This window comes from Arvicanthis niloticus, chromosome 24 (assembly GCF_011762505.2).
Source record: "Arvicanthis niloticus isolate mArvNil1 chromosome 24, mArvNil1.pat.X, whole genome shotgun sequence".
NCBI lineage: Eukaryota > Metazoa > Chordata > Mammalia > Rodentia > Muridae > Arvicanthis > Arvicanthis niloticus.
In genome coordinates, this window is record NC_133432.1 from 14367740 (window position 1) to 14382508 (window position 14769).

At 41.6% G+C, this 14769-nt stretch overlaps 1 protein-coding gene across 17 annotated transcripts in view; it reads right to left on the reverse strand.

Annotated features, from left to right (window-relative positions):
• The window catches only part of Clip1 (CAP-Gly domain containing linker protein 1), a 105883-nt gene that overhangs the window by 52532 nt on the left and 38582 nt on the right, over nucleotides 1-14769 (reverse strand). For 5 of the 17 annotated variants that reach the window (XM_076922847.1, XM_076922844.1, XM_076922841.1 and 2 more), the window contains exons 4-9: nucleotides 13013-13137; nucleotides 11644-11866; nucleotides 8006-8203; nucleotides 7335-7438; nucleotides 6143-6203; nucleotides 1140-1244 (exon numbers count right to left, since the gene is read on the reverse strand). In XM_076922847.1, coding sequence (XP_076778962.1) covers nucleotides 1140-1244; nucleotides 6143-6203; nucleotides 7335-7438; nucleotides 8006-8203; nucleotides 11644-11866; nucleotides 13013-13137 — 816 coding nt within the window. Of the gene's footprint in view, nucleotides 1-1139; nucleotides 1245-4642; nucleotides 4676-6142; nucleotides 6204-7334; nucleotides 7439-8005; nucleotides 8204-11643; nucleotides 11867-13012; nucleotides 13138-14769 lie in introns of all 17 variants that reach the window. The other 12 variants (XM_076922849.1, XM_076922846.1, XM_076922843.1 and 9 more) reach the window with 3 other exon arrangements.

Here is a 14769-nt window from a genome sequence, read left to right on the forward strand (position 1 = left end):
GAAATTTCTACAAATACTATTGATTCAAAAGTTAAGTCAGGGTAACAAATTTGATCAGATAGATACAAGTATTTTTTGAAAATTTAAAGTTAAGGCAAACATGATTTAACAGGTACATATATGAATATATATATATATATATATATATATATATATATGTGTGTGTGTATATATATATATATATTTTTTTTTTTTTACATGTGTGTGATTCTGATTATTTCTTTTAGCACAAATCAAAGATTCCATCCTATAGAAGCTATGAGCACAGACTCTGGAGCCAATGACCTAAAAGGTAATTCTGGCTACACTTTTATTATTAGCTGTGAAACCTTAAACAACATTTTTAACATCTTTGTGCTTAGAGTCTTTGCAAATGTCTACAGAAAAGGCGAGAATAATACAACCTATGCCCAAGGATGACGAAAAAGCTGAAGAATAGTTACAAAGCTTTTAGAATGAGTGGCATGGCAACTCTCTAGGTGCTTTAATAGATAAACAATTAAAACAGGACCAAGGCCCTGGCCACAAAAGGAATCATTCTTTTCCCCACACATCTGAACTTCCTAATCCTATCGATCAGATTTTAATCTGGGTGTCAGAAAGAAAGGAGATGTAAGTTCAGCCATTAAGGGGGTGGGGTGGAAAAAAAGAAAAGAAAAAGATAATTGGGGTCAAAGTTCTTAATTCTCATTTAAAAACAAAACAAGTTAATGTTTCCATTTCTTTTTCCCAACAGGCCAGGGGCAAAGGCAGGAAAAAGCATAAATTATTTAGAAAACCCAGTAACTAGGAATCTGAGAGCTAGAGGACAGCTGACTGCTTGTGGAAACTGGAGAGGAACTGTTTCAAAGCACTAACACAGAGAACCTCAAATCCCACTGGAGAGAACCATGCAGTTTATATGGTTAGAAGGCTTCTGATCTTGATTTCAGGTAAGTTTATGTTTGACAAAATACTTTACACAAAACACCTCATCACTCTATGCTCACAAATACCTGAGCGGTACTGAGACCAAACTCAGGCTGAACCACTTGGTCAAGGCGCAGGCCGACAGCAGACCTGTCGCCTGTCACCTGTCACCCACGTGTCCACCACTCACACTTGTGAAGCTGCTTCATGAAATAGTTGAAAGCCATTACCCTAGTGTCTTCTAACTCCCTCTGGAGTTTGTCAGCTTTGGTCTTTTCAAAGAGCAGGCTCTGTTCAAGCTCCTTAATGCGGGCATGCTCCAGTTTGGTCTGCGTCTGTTAGTGAAAGGAAGAGGAGAAGAACACAACAGTGCCGCCATGACATGCCAGCAAGAGAGGAGAGAGCGGCATGCAGGCCGAGCCACCAGTACTTTCTGCCAAAGGGCGAACAGAAAGGGTAACATAGAGAGAGAGGATGGAGCTGCCAGGGGAAGGAGGGAATGAGGGTGGACACTATGAACAGAGGAGGAAGGCGGGAGGAGGGCATGAGCTAGTCTGTTGAGAAACAAAAACATGGAAAACACATGAGGCAGGATGAAGTTTCAGATGCATGCAGCCAAAGATATGTTATCTTGATAAGTGAAGTTTATCAGCACAAATTAGAATAGTTAATACTCCCCTAACTATCATCTTCCCTCCCCCACAGTGGCTACTTGACATTAATGTGTATGTCACTGACACAGGGACTTCAAAAGGCTGTTTGACTCTCAAAAAGATCATCACTTTCACCTATGTATGGAGAAGACAATGCCATGATCTTCAAGCATTCAGTAGGTCCTCAGAGCAGACTGCTGGACCTGGCAAACAATGTGTAATAAAAAAAGGGCAAAGGGCTCATCTTAAGATGAATCTGGGCTGTGTGTGGTGGCTTTGCCCTATATTGGCTTAAGCCTATAATCCCAGTGCTTTGGAGCCTGAGGCAGGAGCACTGCGGCGAATATTTGGCTGGCCTGGGCTAACATATTGAGTTCAAGGCCTGAGCTTTAGGATAAGACCTTGTCTCTGAAAATAATTATACATAAATGAACAAATAAAATAGGCTCTAGAAGCCAGCACCAAGGCACCCAGCAGTGGTGTCTGCAGAAGTGGGTGATGCTTTCTGGTGAGCTTCTCTCCAGCAGAGCAAGGCCGCAGAAGCTCTACTTTCCTCCCAACTGGGAATTTTCAAACTCCACAGATTTTAACTATCTGTGGAGAAGAGAGGAAGAGTCAAGATTACAAAGACAGTATTTAGTAAAGATTACCCACCACTGCCTCTTCCTCTGAAAAAGCCAATTAAGGAGATCAGAGCAAGAGAAAAGTTAAACTCCAGATATAAGGGACTTATTTTTATCCTAAAATGAAGTTGTTTTTTACTAGCTCAGAAGATAAGAAAGGGTGACAACGCAATCCTGCTGAGAGACCTGGTGAGATCTTAGGGTAAGCGGAACGAGGAAACCTCACCACTGCTGTGACTTCCTTTCCAGTCAGTTACCTGGCTGAGACCTAGGAGGATCTCTCTGCTTAACAGACTCAAGGGTGGCCAAATTTTGCTCCACTTGAAATAATCGTGATATTGGTCTAAAGAAACTTCCTCCACCATCTCTCTGACCCAACTGTCACTGCAACAATGGAATGACACTGTAAGGGTTAGCTTAAGAGGTCTACCAATCTGGGCAGTGAGAATACAACAGAAAGGCTGTAACAAAGTGACACTAAGTAGCACCAAGCCTGAGGAGAAAGCCAAAGCTACGGACATGTCCTCTGGTACTCTGGTGTCTTTGATGAATTCAAGGGGTCACTCTGAGACATAAACAACTGTCATAGCACATTAAAAAAGAAAACAAAACACACTTTTTGAGACAGGATATCATTATACAGTCTTGGTTGGCCTGAAACTCTGTAGAGCAGGCTAGTCTAGATCTCAAAGATATCTTCCTGCCTCTGCCTCCTGGAATTGAGGGCATGCATCATCATCACTCAGACAGGAGACATTTTTTCCTTCACCTACACTCTCTATATTCTCTGAGATAATGAGATACATTTCAAAACCAAAAATCCCCTGTATCCACATGTGCTATAGACAGAAACTGTTCAATATTCTCCTTTTATAAGAAAATAATTTAATCCAGATCCACAAAGTTGGGGCTACAGCTTCAGAAATTCACACTAAAGGAAGCAGTAAAAGAAAATGGTTTCTTATTTCCTTTACCATGAATTAGGTATCCTCTGGGCAAAAGGTCACTCATTATGTGCAGATAAAAAACAAATATCCAGCCAGGCATGGTAATGCAAGCCTATATAGTCCCAGCACCTGAGGAAGCAGAGACAGGAAAATCAAAAAGAGGAGGCCAGGCTATGTTGCAAGTTCTTGGCAAGCCCAGAGCCAAAAAAAAAAAAAAAAAAAAAAGACGAGAGGTGGCTCTTGAAATTGCAGCACTAAGTAGCCTGAGGCAGGAGGATCACCACAGGTTTGAGGCTAGCCTGGGCTACAGAGTGAGACCCTGTCTTTAAAAAGAAAGGAGAAAACAGTTCAGCCCTTCCAGCTGAGTACAGCAAACCACCCACACCCCATTTTAGAAGGGGGTGCTCCACAGTAGACTTTCAATCAGTAGCAGGGGAGCCAGTGATTCACCTCCATGCCACAGCCTGTGGTAAAAGTGCGACACTGAACAGAACAGCCCATTAAAATCACTGCTTTCTAAGACTAAGGTGTGGTATCTCAAGAGGAAAGTTCTGGGACAGGGCTTGGAAGGAGAGCAAAGGCCTTTTGAGAAGCGCACAGAGAGGCAGGAGGATGTCCCATGCACACTGACACTGGAGGCAGCGAAACCTGTTCTGGATGGAGAGAAGAAAGAGACCCAGATCACTGAAGTAGCTTCGCAAAAAGGAACCACTCATCAAAATGTCAATCTGAGTTCTCTATTTCGACTCATTAGACGGTAAAAAGTAAGAGAATTCTTTGTTCCAATTTTGTTCTTTTGAGCCTGTTAATCAAAGCAAAAGGTTTTGGGTCTTCTCCACTGGAGGCACAGCTGGGTGTGTGTACAAGAATCAATGTTCTGAAGGCCACTTTGGTCGTCTCTAGGAAGAGGGAGAGCCAGCACCACACACAGTAGCACTGCTGCTAGGGAAAGCTCCCTCAGTGAGAACAACCTAAAATACCCTGTATATTCAGGGAAGAATACTGGCCTCTACTTGTAGATAGGAGGGGAAATACTGTAGCCATAAATGGAAGCTTGAACTGATCAGCTGCGCTGGCTAGCAGTGGAAGCTTGCACAAAAGCAACCAGAAACAACAGGCTGGGAAGGTCAGACTACTTGGGAAGTGTCTCCCAGCATCCCACAGCCCCACCATCTAAGGTGTTTCATGCTTCCCTCAGGTGTCTACCAAAATTAGAAAACATTATGAATGGGGTGAGGGAGGCCGTACCCTCAGACAATTTCTTTCCTCTTCAGCAGAACATCTTTAAATATTTACCTATCATAACAAATGAATGCACAGAGCTGAGTCATTACATACAGTTTCTTGAAGATACAAATGCATTTGCTTTGAAAGTCACATGCATAGAAATACTAAGGGAAAAGTCCCAAGGTCAGATTATGCAGTTAGTATTTGAGAGTATCAATAAGCATTTTAATCTGGAATCAATCTGTGTTAAGGGAAATATCCACACAGTTAAGTGCCCTCTTACATTCTCAGGATCTTCAGAAATCTGGCTCTTTTGCTATCAGTAAAAAAATAAAAAAAGTAAACAACAACAAAAAGAGATTTAACTAAAGTTTCAATCTGTGTTAGGGTTTCGATATAACTTTATTTGATTAATTTCTAGTAAGTTTATCAGACAGACTATACTGGCCTACTGCTAATGTAAATATCTTAACTCCCAGCCTTTCCCAAACCCCAGAGGCGGCAATTCTTATGAATTAGATGATGAGATGAAATTTCTGATGAGACTTTGGGTGTTTTTAAATGGATGACAACACAAAAGTCAACTAAAGGATGCGACTATATGTGAAATGAGTGAAGAAGGTTTCTATTAAATTATCAAGAAGCCATTAAAGTCTAGACCTTATAAAATTAGAACTCAGAAAATGTTTTCTTTACTCTTTATTGACTATAAAAATATATTTATTTGCAAGGAAATCAGAGTTGTCTGGAAGGACTCCTAAAATTTAAGCCAACAGACTCCAAAATCCTGATGGTGGCAAAAAATTATATATACATACATACATATATATGTGTATATATATATATATATATTATATATATATACTTTCTGTGGGACATGGTGGTGCATGAGTGTAATCTCAGCACGTGGGAGGCAAAGACAGATTGCCATAAATCTGAGGCCAGACTGATTTGCACTGTGAGTACCAGGCAAACTAGAGAGGCCATGTCTCTAGCTCCTCCCAAAATCCAAAAACTGTATAGACAAGTGCAATCTTTACTACAATGCTATGAAGAATCTTACAGAATCTTCAAATTTTGAAAAGTTAATCATTTATTTTGTCATATATCTGGCAGTGGCTTAAAAGCAGCAAAACCATTTAATAGCAGTAATTCAAAACTAATATGAGTAATTATTATAAAGATAAAAAACGTATTATTACAGGAAAATTGCTGACTTTTAAGTATGCCATAGAAGTGGCATAAATTGCTCCTGGTTTTTGCTCTGGTAACTACATTACTTTAAAAAGCAACCATCTAATCCCTGGTCCCAAAAGAATAAAATAAACTATGAGAACACATCATTGACTTTTATAGGATTATAAAGGATTTATTTTGCTCCACTAAAGAACAAAGCTGAACCACAGCAAAACTGCTTTAAGTACGATTATGTTGAAATTAAGTTCTTTTAAAATGCTATTCCCACCATCAGAGGGACCAGGAGAGTCTCAGTTAACACTGCCTTGAGGACACACAGCCAGATTTATGACTTGATCAAAATCCAATTCATAGCTTCTAATTTTGAAGCATGAAAAGAGGTATGAGCATCTTAATTTGCCACATGAATACCGCAATCACAGGCTCAAGGACCAAACCATCACCTCAGTACAACCCAAGTGGGCCAAGGCAGGATGCCGTCATCCTCTTGACTGACTGTTCTGACAAGGGTCAGCTGGCCCAGTGTGTCACTCGTATTTCTCAATACTGACATTCATAAAGGCTTTAAAGATCTGGACGGGTTTACCTCAAGATCGCCTTTGGTAATTGATTCTTCTTCAACTCGGAACTGAAGGTCCTCAACCTTCCTGTGGGATAAAACAAACAAGGCACTAAGGAAAGCACTAAGGAACACCTTACCCACAGTGAAAACACAAGCAGTACCCTAGTGAATTCAGAGGACAGCAATGCAAACGAACGCCTTAGAGACGCAGAGAACAAAGGCATGCATCGTTAGAGCATTGCTGTATAAAAGCTGTGTTGTCGTTATTTAGAAATTCTAAACTCTAGAAAATATTAAGTAAAAAGAAACTGAAAACAAAGAAACAAGAAAACAAACAAAAACTTGTTCCGTTGGGCACATACACCAGAACAGGTCAATCAATCAAAATAATATCAGCCTTAAAGTAAAATACTTGCTTACCAAAGAAATAGGTTTCAGATTATACGTATATAAATTCTACTTTGTGTGTGTGTGTGGTGGGGGGGAAGGAGAATATATCCTCCTGCATGCTGTAACGCAGACATATACCACCTACACAAGTTTGTAGGTTTATTTTTGGGATGTGAGAACATCCTATGCCTAGTGCTTCTTCATTATGGGCCTAATGTGCAGACCTACAATTCTAGCTATTTGTCTGGCTGAATCAAGAGGGTCATGAGTTCAGAGCCAGTGCAGTCCACTTTGTAAGACTGCTGTAAGATAGAAAAACAAAAAGGCTGTGGGCACTGGCTGTGGTGGAGCGCTTGCCAAGCTAGTGTGAGGCTGCAGGCTCTGTCTCTGGGGAGGCAGGGAGGAAGGACAGTGCTTGTAAAGAGCCAGACGTCTCTGTGTCTCTCTCTCATCATAAGCACGTGCGTTCCTATTGACCTGAAGAGTTCTCCAACTGTTCTACATGTGACAATTTTGCTCTCCAAACAAGGCCCGCTTTCTCAAGGATAAAGGTTCTTCATAAAGGCTAAAAGTGAAATCAGTCTGCGGTTTCCTTTGGTGATGCTGAGTAAAGTGATTCTCGGGACAAGTATTCAAGTATTCAGTGACAATAAGTATCTGTTAATCCAGTCATGCTAAATGATACCAGACTTCCTGGGAAAGTTGCATCAAAACATCCTCTTCACATAGCAGAGTTCAGCGTCTACTGAGCAGCCATTCCTTTGGCTGACAGTAAATTTCTTGCTAAGACATCATTAAAAATGAAAAGACCACACTCAAGGTTCACCTCTTCTCCTCTTCCAGCTGGTTGAGGAGCTCCACCTTCTCCCTGTCAGCAGCTTCTACCATGGCTCGTAGCTGGTCCATCTTGGCCTCTAGTTCCAGGACATGCTGGGGAAGGAAGGATGTCAGTGAATAGCCTAGGATACCTTCAAATAGTTACAGCTAAATGAGACCATGAAGGGTGAGCATCACTCTGGATACAGTCTAAAACTTTCTATCTTGGTAGGTTATTCCTGGCAATTTTCCTGGAAACTAGATGACAAAACAAAAAACAAACAAACAACAACAACAAAAAAAAACCATCCCACATCATATAGCAACAGAGGGCAACAGTAAAACAAGTCTCATCTTTTCCAGTACTGGAACGTGTCAGTAATACTCTACAAACAACACCTGTAATCACTAAGGTCTCAGTAGTGAGCAGTTAATACAGACAGACTCAAAGCCTAGACATAAAGACCAAATGGCTACAGTAAAATGGAGAAGAACAAAGCTTTATGATGACGGAAACTGGCAGGCAGACCACAGCTTCTCAACAAGCTCAGAGAAGAAAGTGATACTCATTTTCCAGGTTCAAATCCAACTCCCTGGCTCCAAACACCAGGCACTCTTTTTAACCTCATCACTCAATCTGGAAACCACCACCATAGGCACAAGATCAACACCAGTCTTCACCTGGTCATGCCCATCTCGGGCCAGGGCTAGCTCCTGCTCTATTTCCCCCACGTGGCTGGTAGCCTTGGCCACCTCGGCCCGCTCCAGGTCCCGCTCAGCCAGCAGCTGTTCAATGTGCTGCTGCTTCTCCTTCAGCGCCTCCTGGAGGGCAGTGGTGCCCGAGATCTTGCGGGCGTAGCGGGAAGAGGTTTCAGTCAACTGCAAAGGAAAGTCAGAAAAGTCAAGGACGATGATGATGCTGTCCGGGAGGAAAGGAGCGAACAGCGCATGCGTAGCAGACATCTCCTAAGCAAAGCAAAACTGCTGCCCCAGCTTGTGGGTTTGTAAAATATTAGACAAAGTTCTCACCAAGAAAGTACGACCTCATTAAAAAAAACATACCGATAAACAAGCTCACAGCAAAGTTCAGAAGACATTTAGAAGACAAATATGTAGTTTAAACATGGGCACTCTGAGCTCGGCTGACAAGGTCTGTAGGGATCTACAGTTTTCATAAAACCCATTTTAAAAGTTCCTCTAAAGTGGCTCACACCCAGGACTCCAGAGTCCGAGGCTGGAGGACTACCCATGAGCTAAAAGCCAGCCTGGCTACAGAGTAAGACCCTGTCTAGAAACAAAACAAAGCAAAACATCCCAAGGTTCTTTAAACTACTCCAGCCTGAGCTACTGTTGTCTTCTGGTGATGACATCTGGCCAACCATTCGATTCTTGGTCTTAAAGCTGAGAGTTTTTAAACCTCCCAGACTGCACTAAGAAATGAAAGCATCACCCTTAGAGTTGCATCTTTTCAACTGATGAATAGCTGGATTTTTGTTAGGATCTTTTTCATCTTTCTTTGCAAAGGAAAAATTTGGGTGATATCACACTGGAATCTGGCCTCTAGGACCTGAATCCCAATCACTAGATAATTAAGACTTAAGAGTGGAAGTCTGAGTAAGGAAAGTCAGTCAGACACAGACAGACAGACAGACAGACAGACAGACAGACAAGTGTGTACACATACACAGAGAGAAGGAAGGGAAATAAGATAGAAGAAAGGAAAAGAGAAACTTATGGAAAAAAGAGATGGTAAGTGGGAAGGAGAGAACAGGGCAACAGTGAGGAAGAAGGAAGGGAAGGAAGACAAGAACTGGCAGAGTCAAAGGCTAGGGGACCCTGAGAAAGAATGTGTCTCCTTGTCATCTATTAATCTCTGTCGGTTCACATGCATATCCATCTGTAAGCTAACAGCCACATTAAGTCCAATTAAGGCGAAATGAACCTGCATAAACGGCAGCAGGTAACTGAGCAAAATGAATGACATTCCTCTCTGCAGACTCCCAAGGGCTCTGCAAGCTGGGATGGTGTTTGCACGTGGCCCCATCCTTGGCAAGCATTGGTCCATGGCCATGACTTAGTTGCTGGTTCTAGATCAATCCAGCCTTTGCTTCTTCTGCAAACAAAGCATCATTTGTCACCCAAGTGCTCTCCATCAGTCTATTGAGCCCTCATCTTAGGGAACGGACAGTGAAGATCTTCATCAATTAATAATCCAGCAATTTGATGACTATGAGAGCAAAAGAATCCAATCAAACCCACACTATGTTTTGTGGCTCATTTTGTGGAATTTCTTGAATTATTGAAACATACTGAGAGCAAATTCCATGTCTCTCTTTTTAACATTAGACCAGCTTGTCCTCTTCACTGCATGGTTAATTAAGTATATTGTGAGGTCACCAGATCATGTGCATAGCTATGCCTCAGGGGCCCTGAAAGCTCACAGGGACACCAAAGGATGTGTAAAATCCCAAAGAAATGCAGAGGTTGCTGTTGTACATGCAATGACTAGATGAGGCACTTCAGTTTCAGCCTCAGCCTGTAATCAACTCCATTCAACAACACTATGTCTGCAAAGCTGGGTATTGGCAGTTGTGAAGACAAAAAACAAATACTATGTACCAATCAGAGCCACACAGGCAATGAAGGTGCAGTGATCAACAGGATTCCAAGGTTCAGGAAGATGTACAGAGCCCAACAGGAGCGCATTCCCTAATGGTAAGACACTACAGTTACTGAAGAATTCATTTAAAATACTCGCTTGTCTTGGGACCTGGTGACATGGCTCAGTGGCTAAGCATGTTTGAGGAGAAAGCATGAGGACCCAAATTCTGATTCTAAGCACTCAGCTAAGAAACCAGTGTCCCACAAATGCCAGCTCCAAAGCACCCAACATACACCCACATGCACGTACACACACATACAAATGGATATTCAAAAAATACTAACTTTTCAGTTTCTGCTTTCCTTGGACAGAAATACACCTCTCAGGAACAAGTTAAAAGCAAATTATTTTATATCCCTGTTATACTCTTTCAGTAACTTTTATTAGAAACTATAGCTATCCCACATAAACACACCAAGAAACAAATCTGTGTCACAAGATAAGGAGACTTATTTGACAATTGTCTTCAATAAATCAGGTGAGCTATGAGAAATCAGAACTTGTCTGTTAAATGTTAGTAGGGGAGAGTGAAGGATGCAGGGAGAGCTTGGTACTCCCCAAAGAAATGGACATAATTTACAAGAAGATGAAAGTTACTCAAGGAAAGGGCTCCTGCAGAGCAGACACAGCCGTGGAATTGTTCCTAGAGTAGAGTAGATGTTCATGTTGGGATGTGTTGAGTCTTTCGGAAAAAGGCTTCGTTCTTTGCCTCCATTCCATTGGTCCTGTGACTTTTTTTTTTCTCCTGAGAGCCATTTTTAATTGTACTGTTGAGATTATAAACTCAAACAGTCAGAGAGGTATATATTTTACCTGTATATAAAAGGAAGAAACTGCAGCTGGCTGGCAGAGGGGCATGATAGCCACTGAGAGACTTCACAGCCCCTCCTTTCTCTTTCTGACCATGATGCAACAGAAGGTGAATGAGATCAAGGATGGAAACCCCAGCACTAGAGTCATCATTTAACTAACTGTTGCCTGGAGGTCCTGACTCAGGTGGGAGTAGACTCTTGCTGACACTTCTGATGTATACAGCATCTGCCTAACTTCCAAGACATGAATTTAAGGGCAGAGAGTGACATCCAAACAATCTGAATAATACACCATATCGACAGAAACAACACGGTGGTATGTAACTCCAGCAATTCTACTTTTCAATGCTCCAAGTGGGGAAAGGAGAGGAGAGAAAGGACCAGGACAAAGACAAGAAGAAAGAAAACAAAACATAGTCCTTCCCAGCATCTGTGAGTTCCAGAAGGCCCCTTCTGAATCCTCTGGCCCACATAGGAAAACTCCACACATTCGCTGTGGGTTAGTCTACTCTGATGATATAAAGCATTAAGTTATCTCAAAATACATTAGTCCTTAAAATTCTTAAAACTCAAAGAGAAAGAGACTTACATACATGACGAGTGGGATATCTCCAATTTCCCTGTCACTTGGGCCAAAATAATTTCACAGAATAAATAGTAATTACACAGATTTCTCAAGTACTGGCATACATTAAAGCTATTATGAATGAAAGTGGCACTAAAAAAAAAAATCTTATTTCAATGCAGGGACTTCCACAACAAGCTATGGGCAACACTGAGAACACAGACAAGCAAAGCAGAGCCCTGACTGTGGGCATGTGGGGCCTCAGGAAGGGGACGCTTACTAGTCCTGTTCGGCTGGGCTTGCTGCTCACAGAGGAGGCCACAGAGCTCATGGAGCTGAGGGAGGAGGCGGAAGGGCTTCGTTTCAGGTTGGCGGGCGTGGTGGCCATCACCCGCCTCACAGCAGCAGCTTTGGCTTTGGCTGGGGTAGTAGAAGGGAAGCCAATCTTTGTCACTTTGTGGACAGGAGCAAACAATCCGTACTTGGGTTGACATTGAAAATACCTTTAGAGAACAGTAAGAGGAACAAGTACAACTTAATTACAAAAAGTGACAGCTATAACCAAACACTCTTTCAACTCAAAATGCTTGCAATTCTGTAAGGACAAAAGTCATGCACTGTGTGATAAATGTAAGCAGTTTAGCAACATAGGGACCTTCCCTTAAAGCCACACAGACAAGACAAATCTAAGTAAACCAGAAATGTCAGTCATCTGAGGATGCCAGAGACTATGACGGTGCTTCAGTAATGGGAGAGAATGGCTTAGCGGATGGGGATGTGGCTCAGTGGTAAAGGCTTGCCTTCACATGAGAGACTTGGTGTTTGGTTTTTGATGCACAGGAAATACACAAAACAGTGAGAAGGCTTGATGGCTTAACTGTTTTACTAAGAGATATTTAATCTTTATCTTTGTGAATAATGATGTTTGGCAGATTAAAGTCCATACACTTATGTACGGTTTTCAGGTCAATGTTAACTAGATCATGTCATGATCAGCACACTACATACCAATAAACAACAATGTATCACCTCCCATAGCAGCACCCAACAGTGTCAAAACATTTGAAAAGAAAACATTCTAAACCAGGCATGACTCCATACCCTAAAATCTAAGTAAGCACTTGAACTATGAAGAGGAATATGAGTGTGGGAGCAGCCTTGGGCTATGTGAGACCAGAAAAAAAGAATGGAAAATCCCCATACACCCTGTGCTGTCTGAGTCTCATCTGTACTACTAGGGCAGAGTAGGAGCGCTCTTACAACAGAGGGGGCTGCTTGGCAATCAATCCCTTAGCACAAGATGGGACTCTTATCAAACATGAAGTTGCACTTTACAGTTCTTTTCCTGTCAAAGGCAGTTACCCTGACTCAAAAATAAATAAATAGATAGATAGATAGATAGATAGATAGATAGATTAAATAAATAAATAAATGGTATGATAAATAAAGTAAAAGTATAGCTCCTAGCTTTAGCCCTGATACATGGAGGACTGAGATGCCACAGGTTCTAGGCCAGCTTGTTCCAACAACTAAGTGTCTCACAAAACAAAAAGCATTGCAGTTTCCACTTTATTACACATACTTAGTGAGTCCTGCTGGAGCACACAGCTGCAAGAGAGAGACACAATGTTCCAGAATTCTACACCAACCTTGTTCCAGCAACAGCACCATCGTTCTTCCCCAAAGGCTCGTCTAATTCCACACCACACCATTCCCCCTTGGCAAAGTCGGTCTCTCCAAGGAACCGGACTACACCAGCCTTAGTGCCACCAACCTAGAAGAGGAATAAAAGGTGAGACTTAAGATGAACTCAATAGCTTATTCCTTTGTAGTCCCAGCAAATGACAGATGGTGTACCCCACTGTCCCATCAGCTGCTTCTTTGCTTTGTTTCCTAAGCTTTTCTCAAGCTGTCCTGAAGCCACACTGAGAAACACACTGCCAGACTGACCTGATGTTTGGGTTTGTCCAACAATAAATCATCCTAATAATATGTCATCATTAATGCTGTTAACAAATATATCCCCTTCCTGAAAAATAACAACAACAACAAAAAAACAAAAAACACTGATTATAGGCCGGCAAGATGGCTCCTTAGATAAACTACTTAGATAAACATTTGCTGCCCCAGGATGCAAGCCTACAACATGCATCTAACCCTGGTACCCACATAAATGTGAAAGGAAAGAACTGGTTTTGCAAAATGTGTACCTACAAATACACACATATACAATAATAATGAATAAAATAACTTTTAGAAAAATACTTGATCACTTCAGATTTTCCTGGTTGGAAATAAATATTTGCTATAAAAGTAGAAACTCAACAACATGAGACAGAAGTAAAGTTCAAGGGCTCCCATATTCTTGATACTTTCTTATACTCACTTTGCCTCAGTGCAGTGGCATACACATATTAAAGACACAATCCACATGTTTGGTTTGGGTTCACTAATTGTATTAGCAAATGAAGCATCATGCCTTTAACGAAGCAGGATGGTGTACACCTTTAATTCCAGCGCTCAGGAATTGAAGGCAAAAGGTTTAGAAGTTCAAAGTCATTCTGAGTTACATACTAAGTTTAGGCAGAGGCAGGAGGATCCCTGAATTTGAGGCCTTCCTGGTCTGTAGAGTGAGTATCAGGGCTATATACAAAGCAGCTCTGTCTGTGGGGGAAGAGGGGAAGAAGAGGGTTTTAAATTCTTTAAAATGATTGAATCTACTGGTTTTCACACTATGGTTGACTTCTTACAACTGTTAAAAAATACCACTCCTGGGCTGGAGAGATGGCTCGGCAGTTAAGAGCACTGACTGCTCTTCCGGAGGCCCTGAGTTCAATTACCAGCAACCACATGGTGACTCACAACCATCTGTAATGGGATCTGACGCCTTCTTCTGGTGTGTCTGAAGACAGCAGCAGTGCACTCACATACATAAAATAAATAAACATATCTTTTTAAAAAAATGCCACTCCTCACAATTTTATTCACATGAAGGGTTCAAAGCTGAGATCCTTTTTAAAATATTTTCCCAACCATTTTAATATACATATGAACATTAGTTATCATCAAAATTATCCCATTGGCATTCTTAGGTTTTCTCTCACGCATACGTGAGAATGCACATTTGTGCTTTGGTCCAGGTCCAGCACTCACTCTTTTTACCACTACACTTCTTCAGAACATGCTTTCCGTTTTCTCACCTTTTCCCTGAGCTCTGTGCCATTCGCCAGTCCAGTATGGAAGACTGAACACAGGGCCTTGTGCTTCCCAGGCAAGCATGCCCACTGAGCTCTAGCTCCGGTCTCTCTTTACGTTTACTTATCTATCCATCTATCCATCCATCTATCTATCTATCTACTTTTATTTTATGTGCATTGCTGTTTTGCCTATATGTATGTCTGTGAGA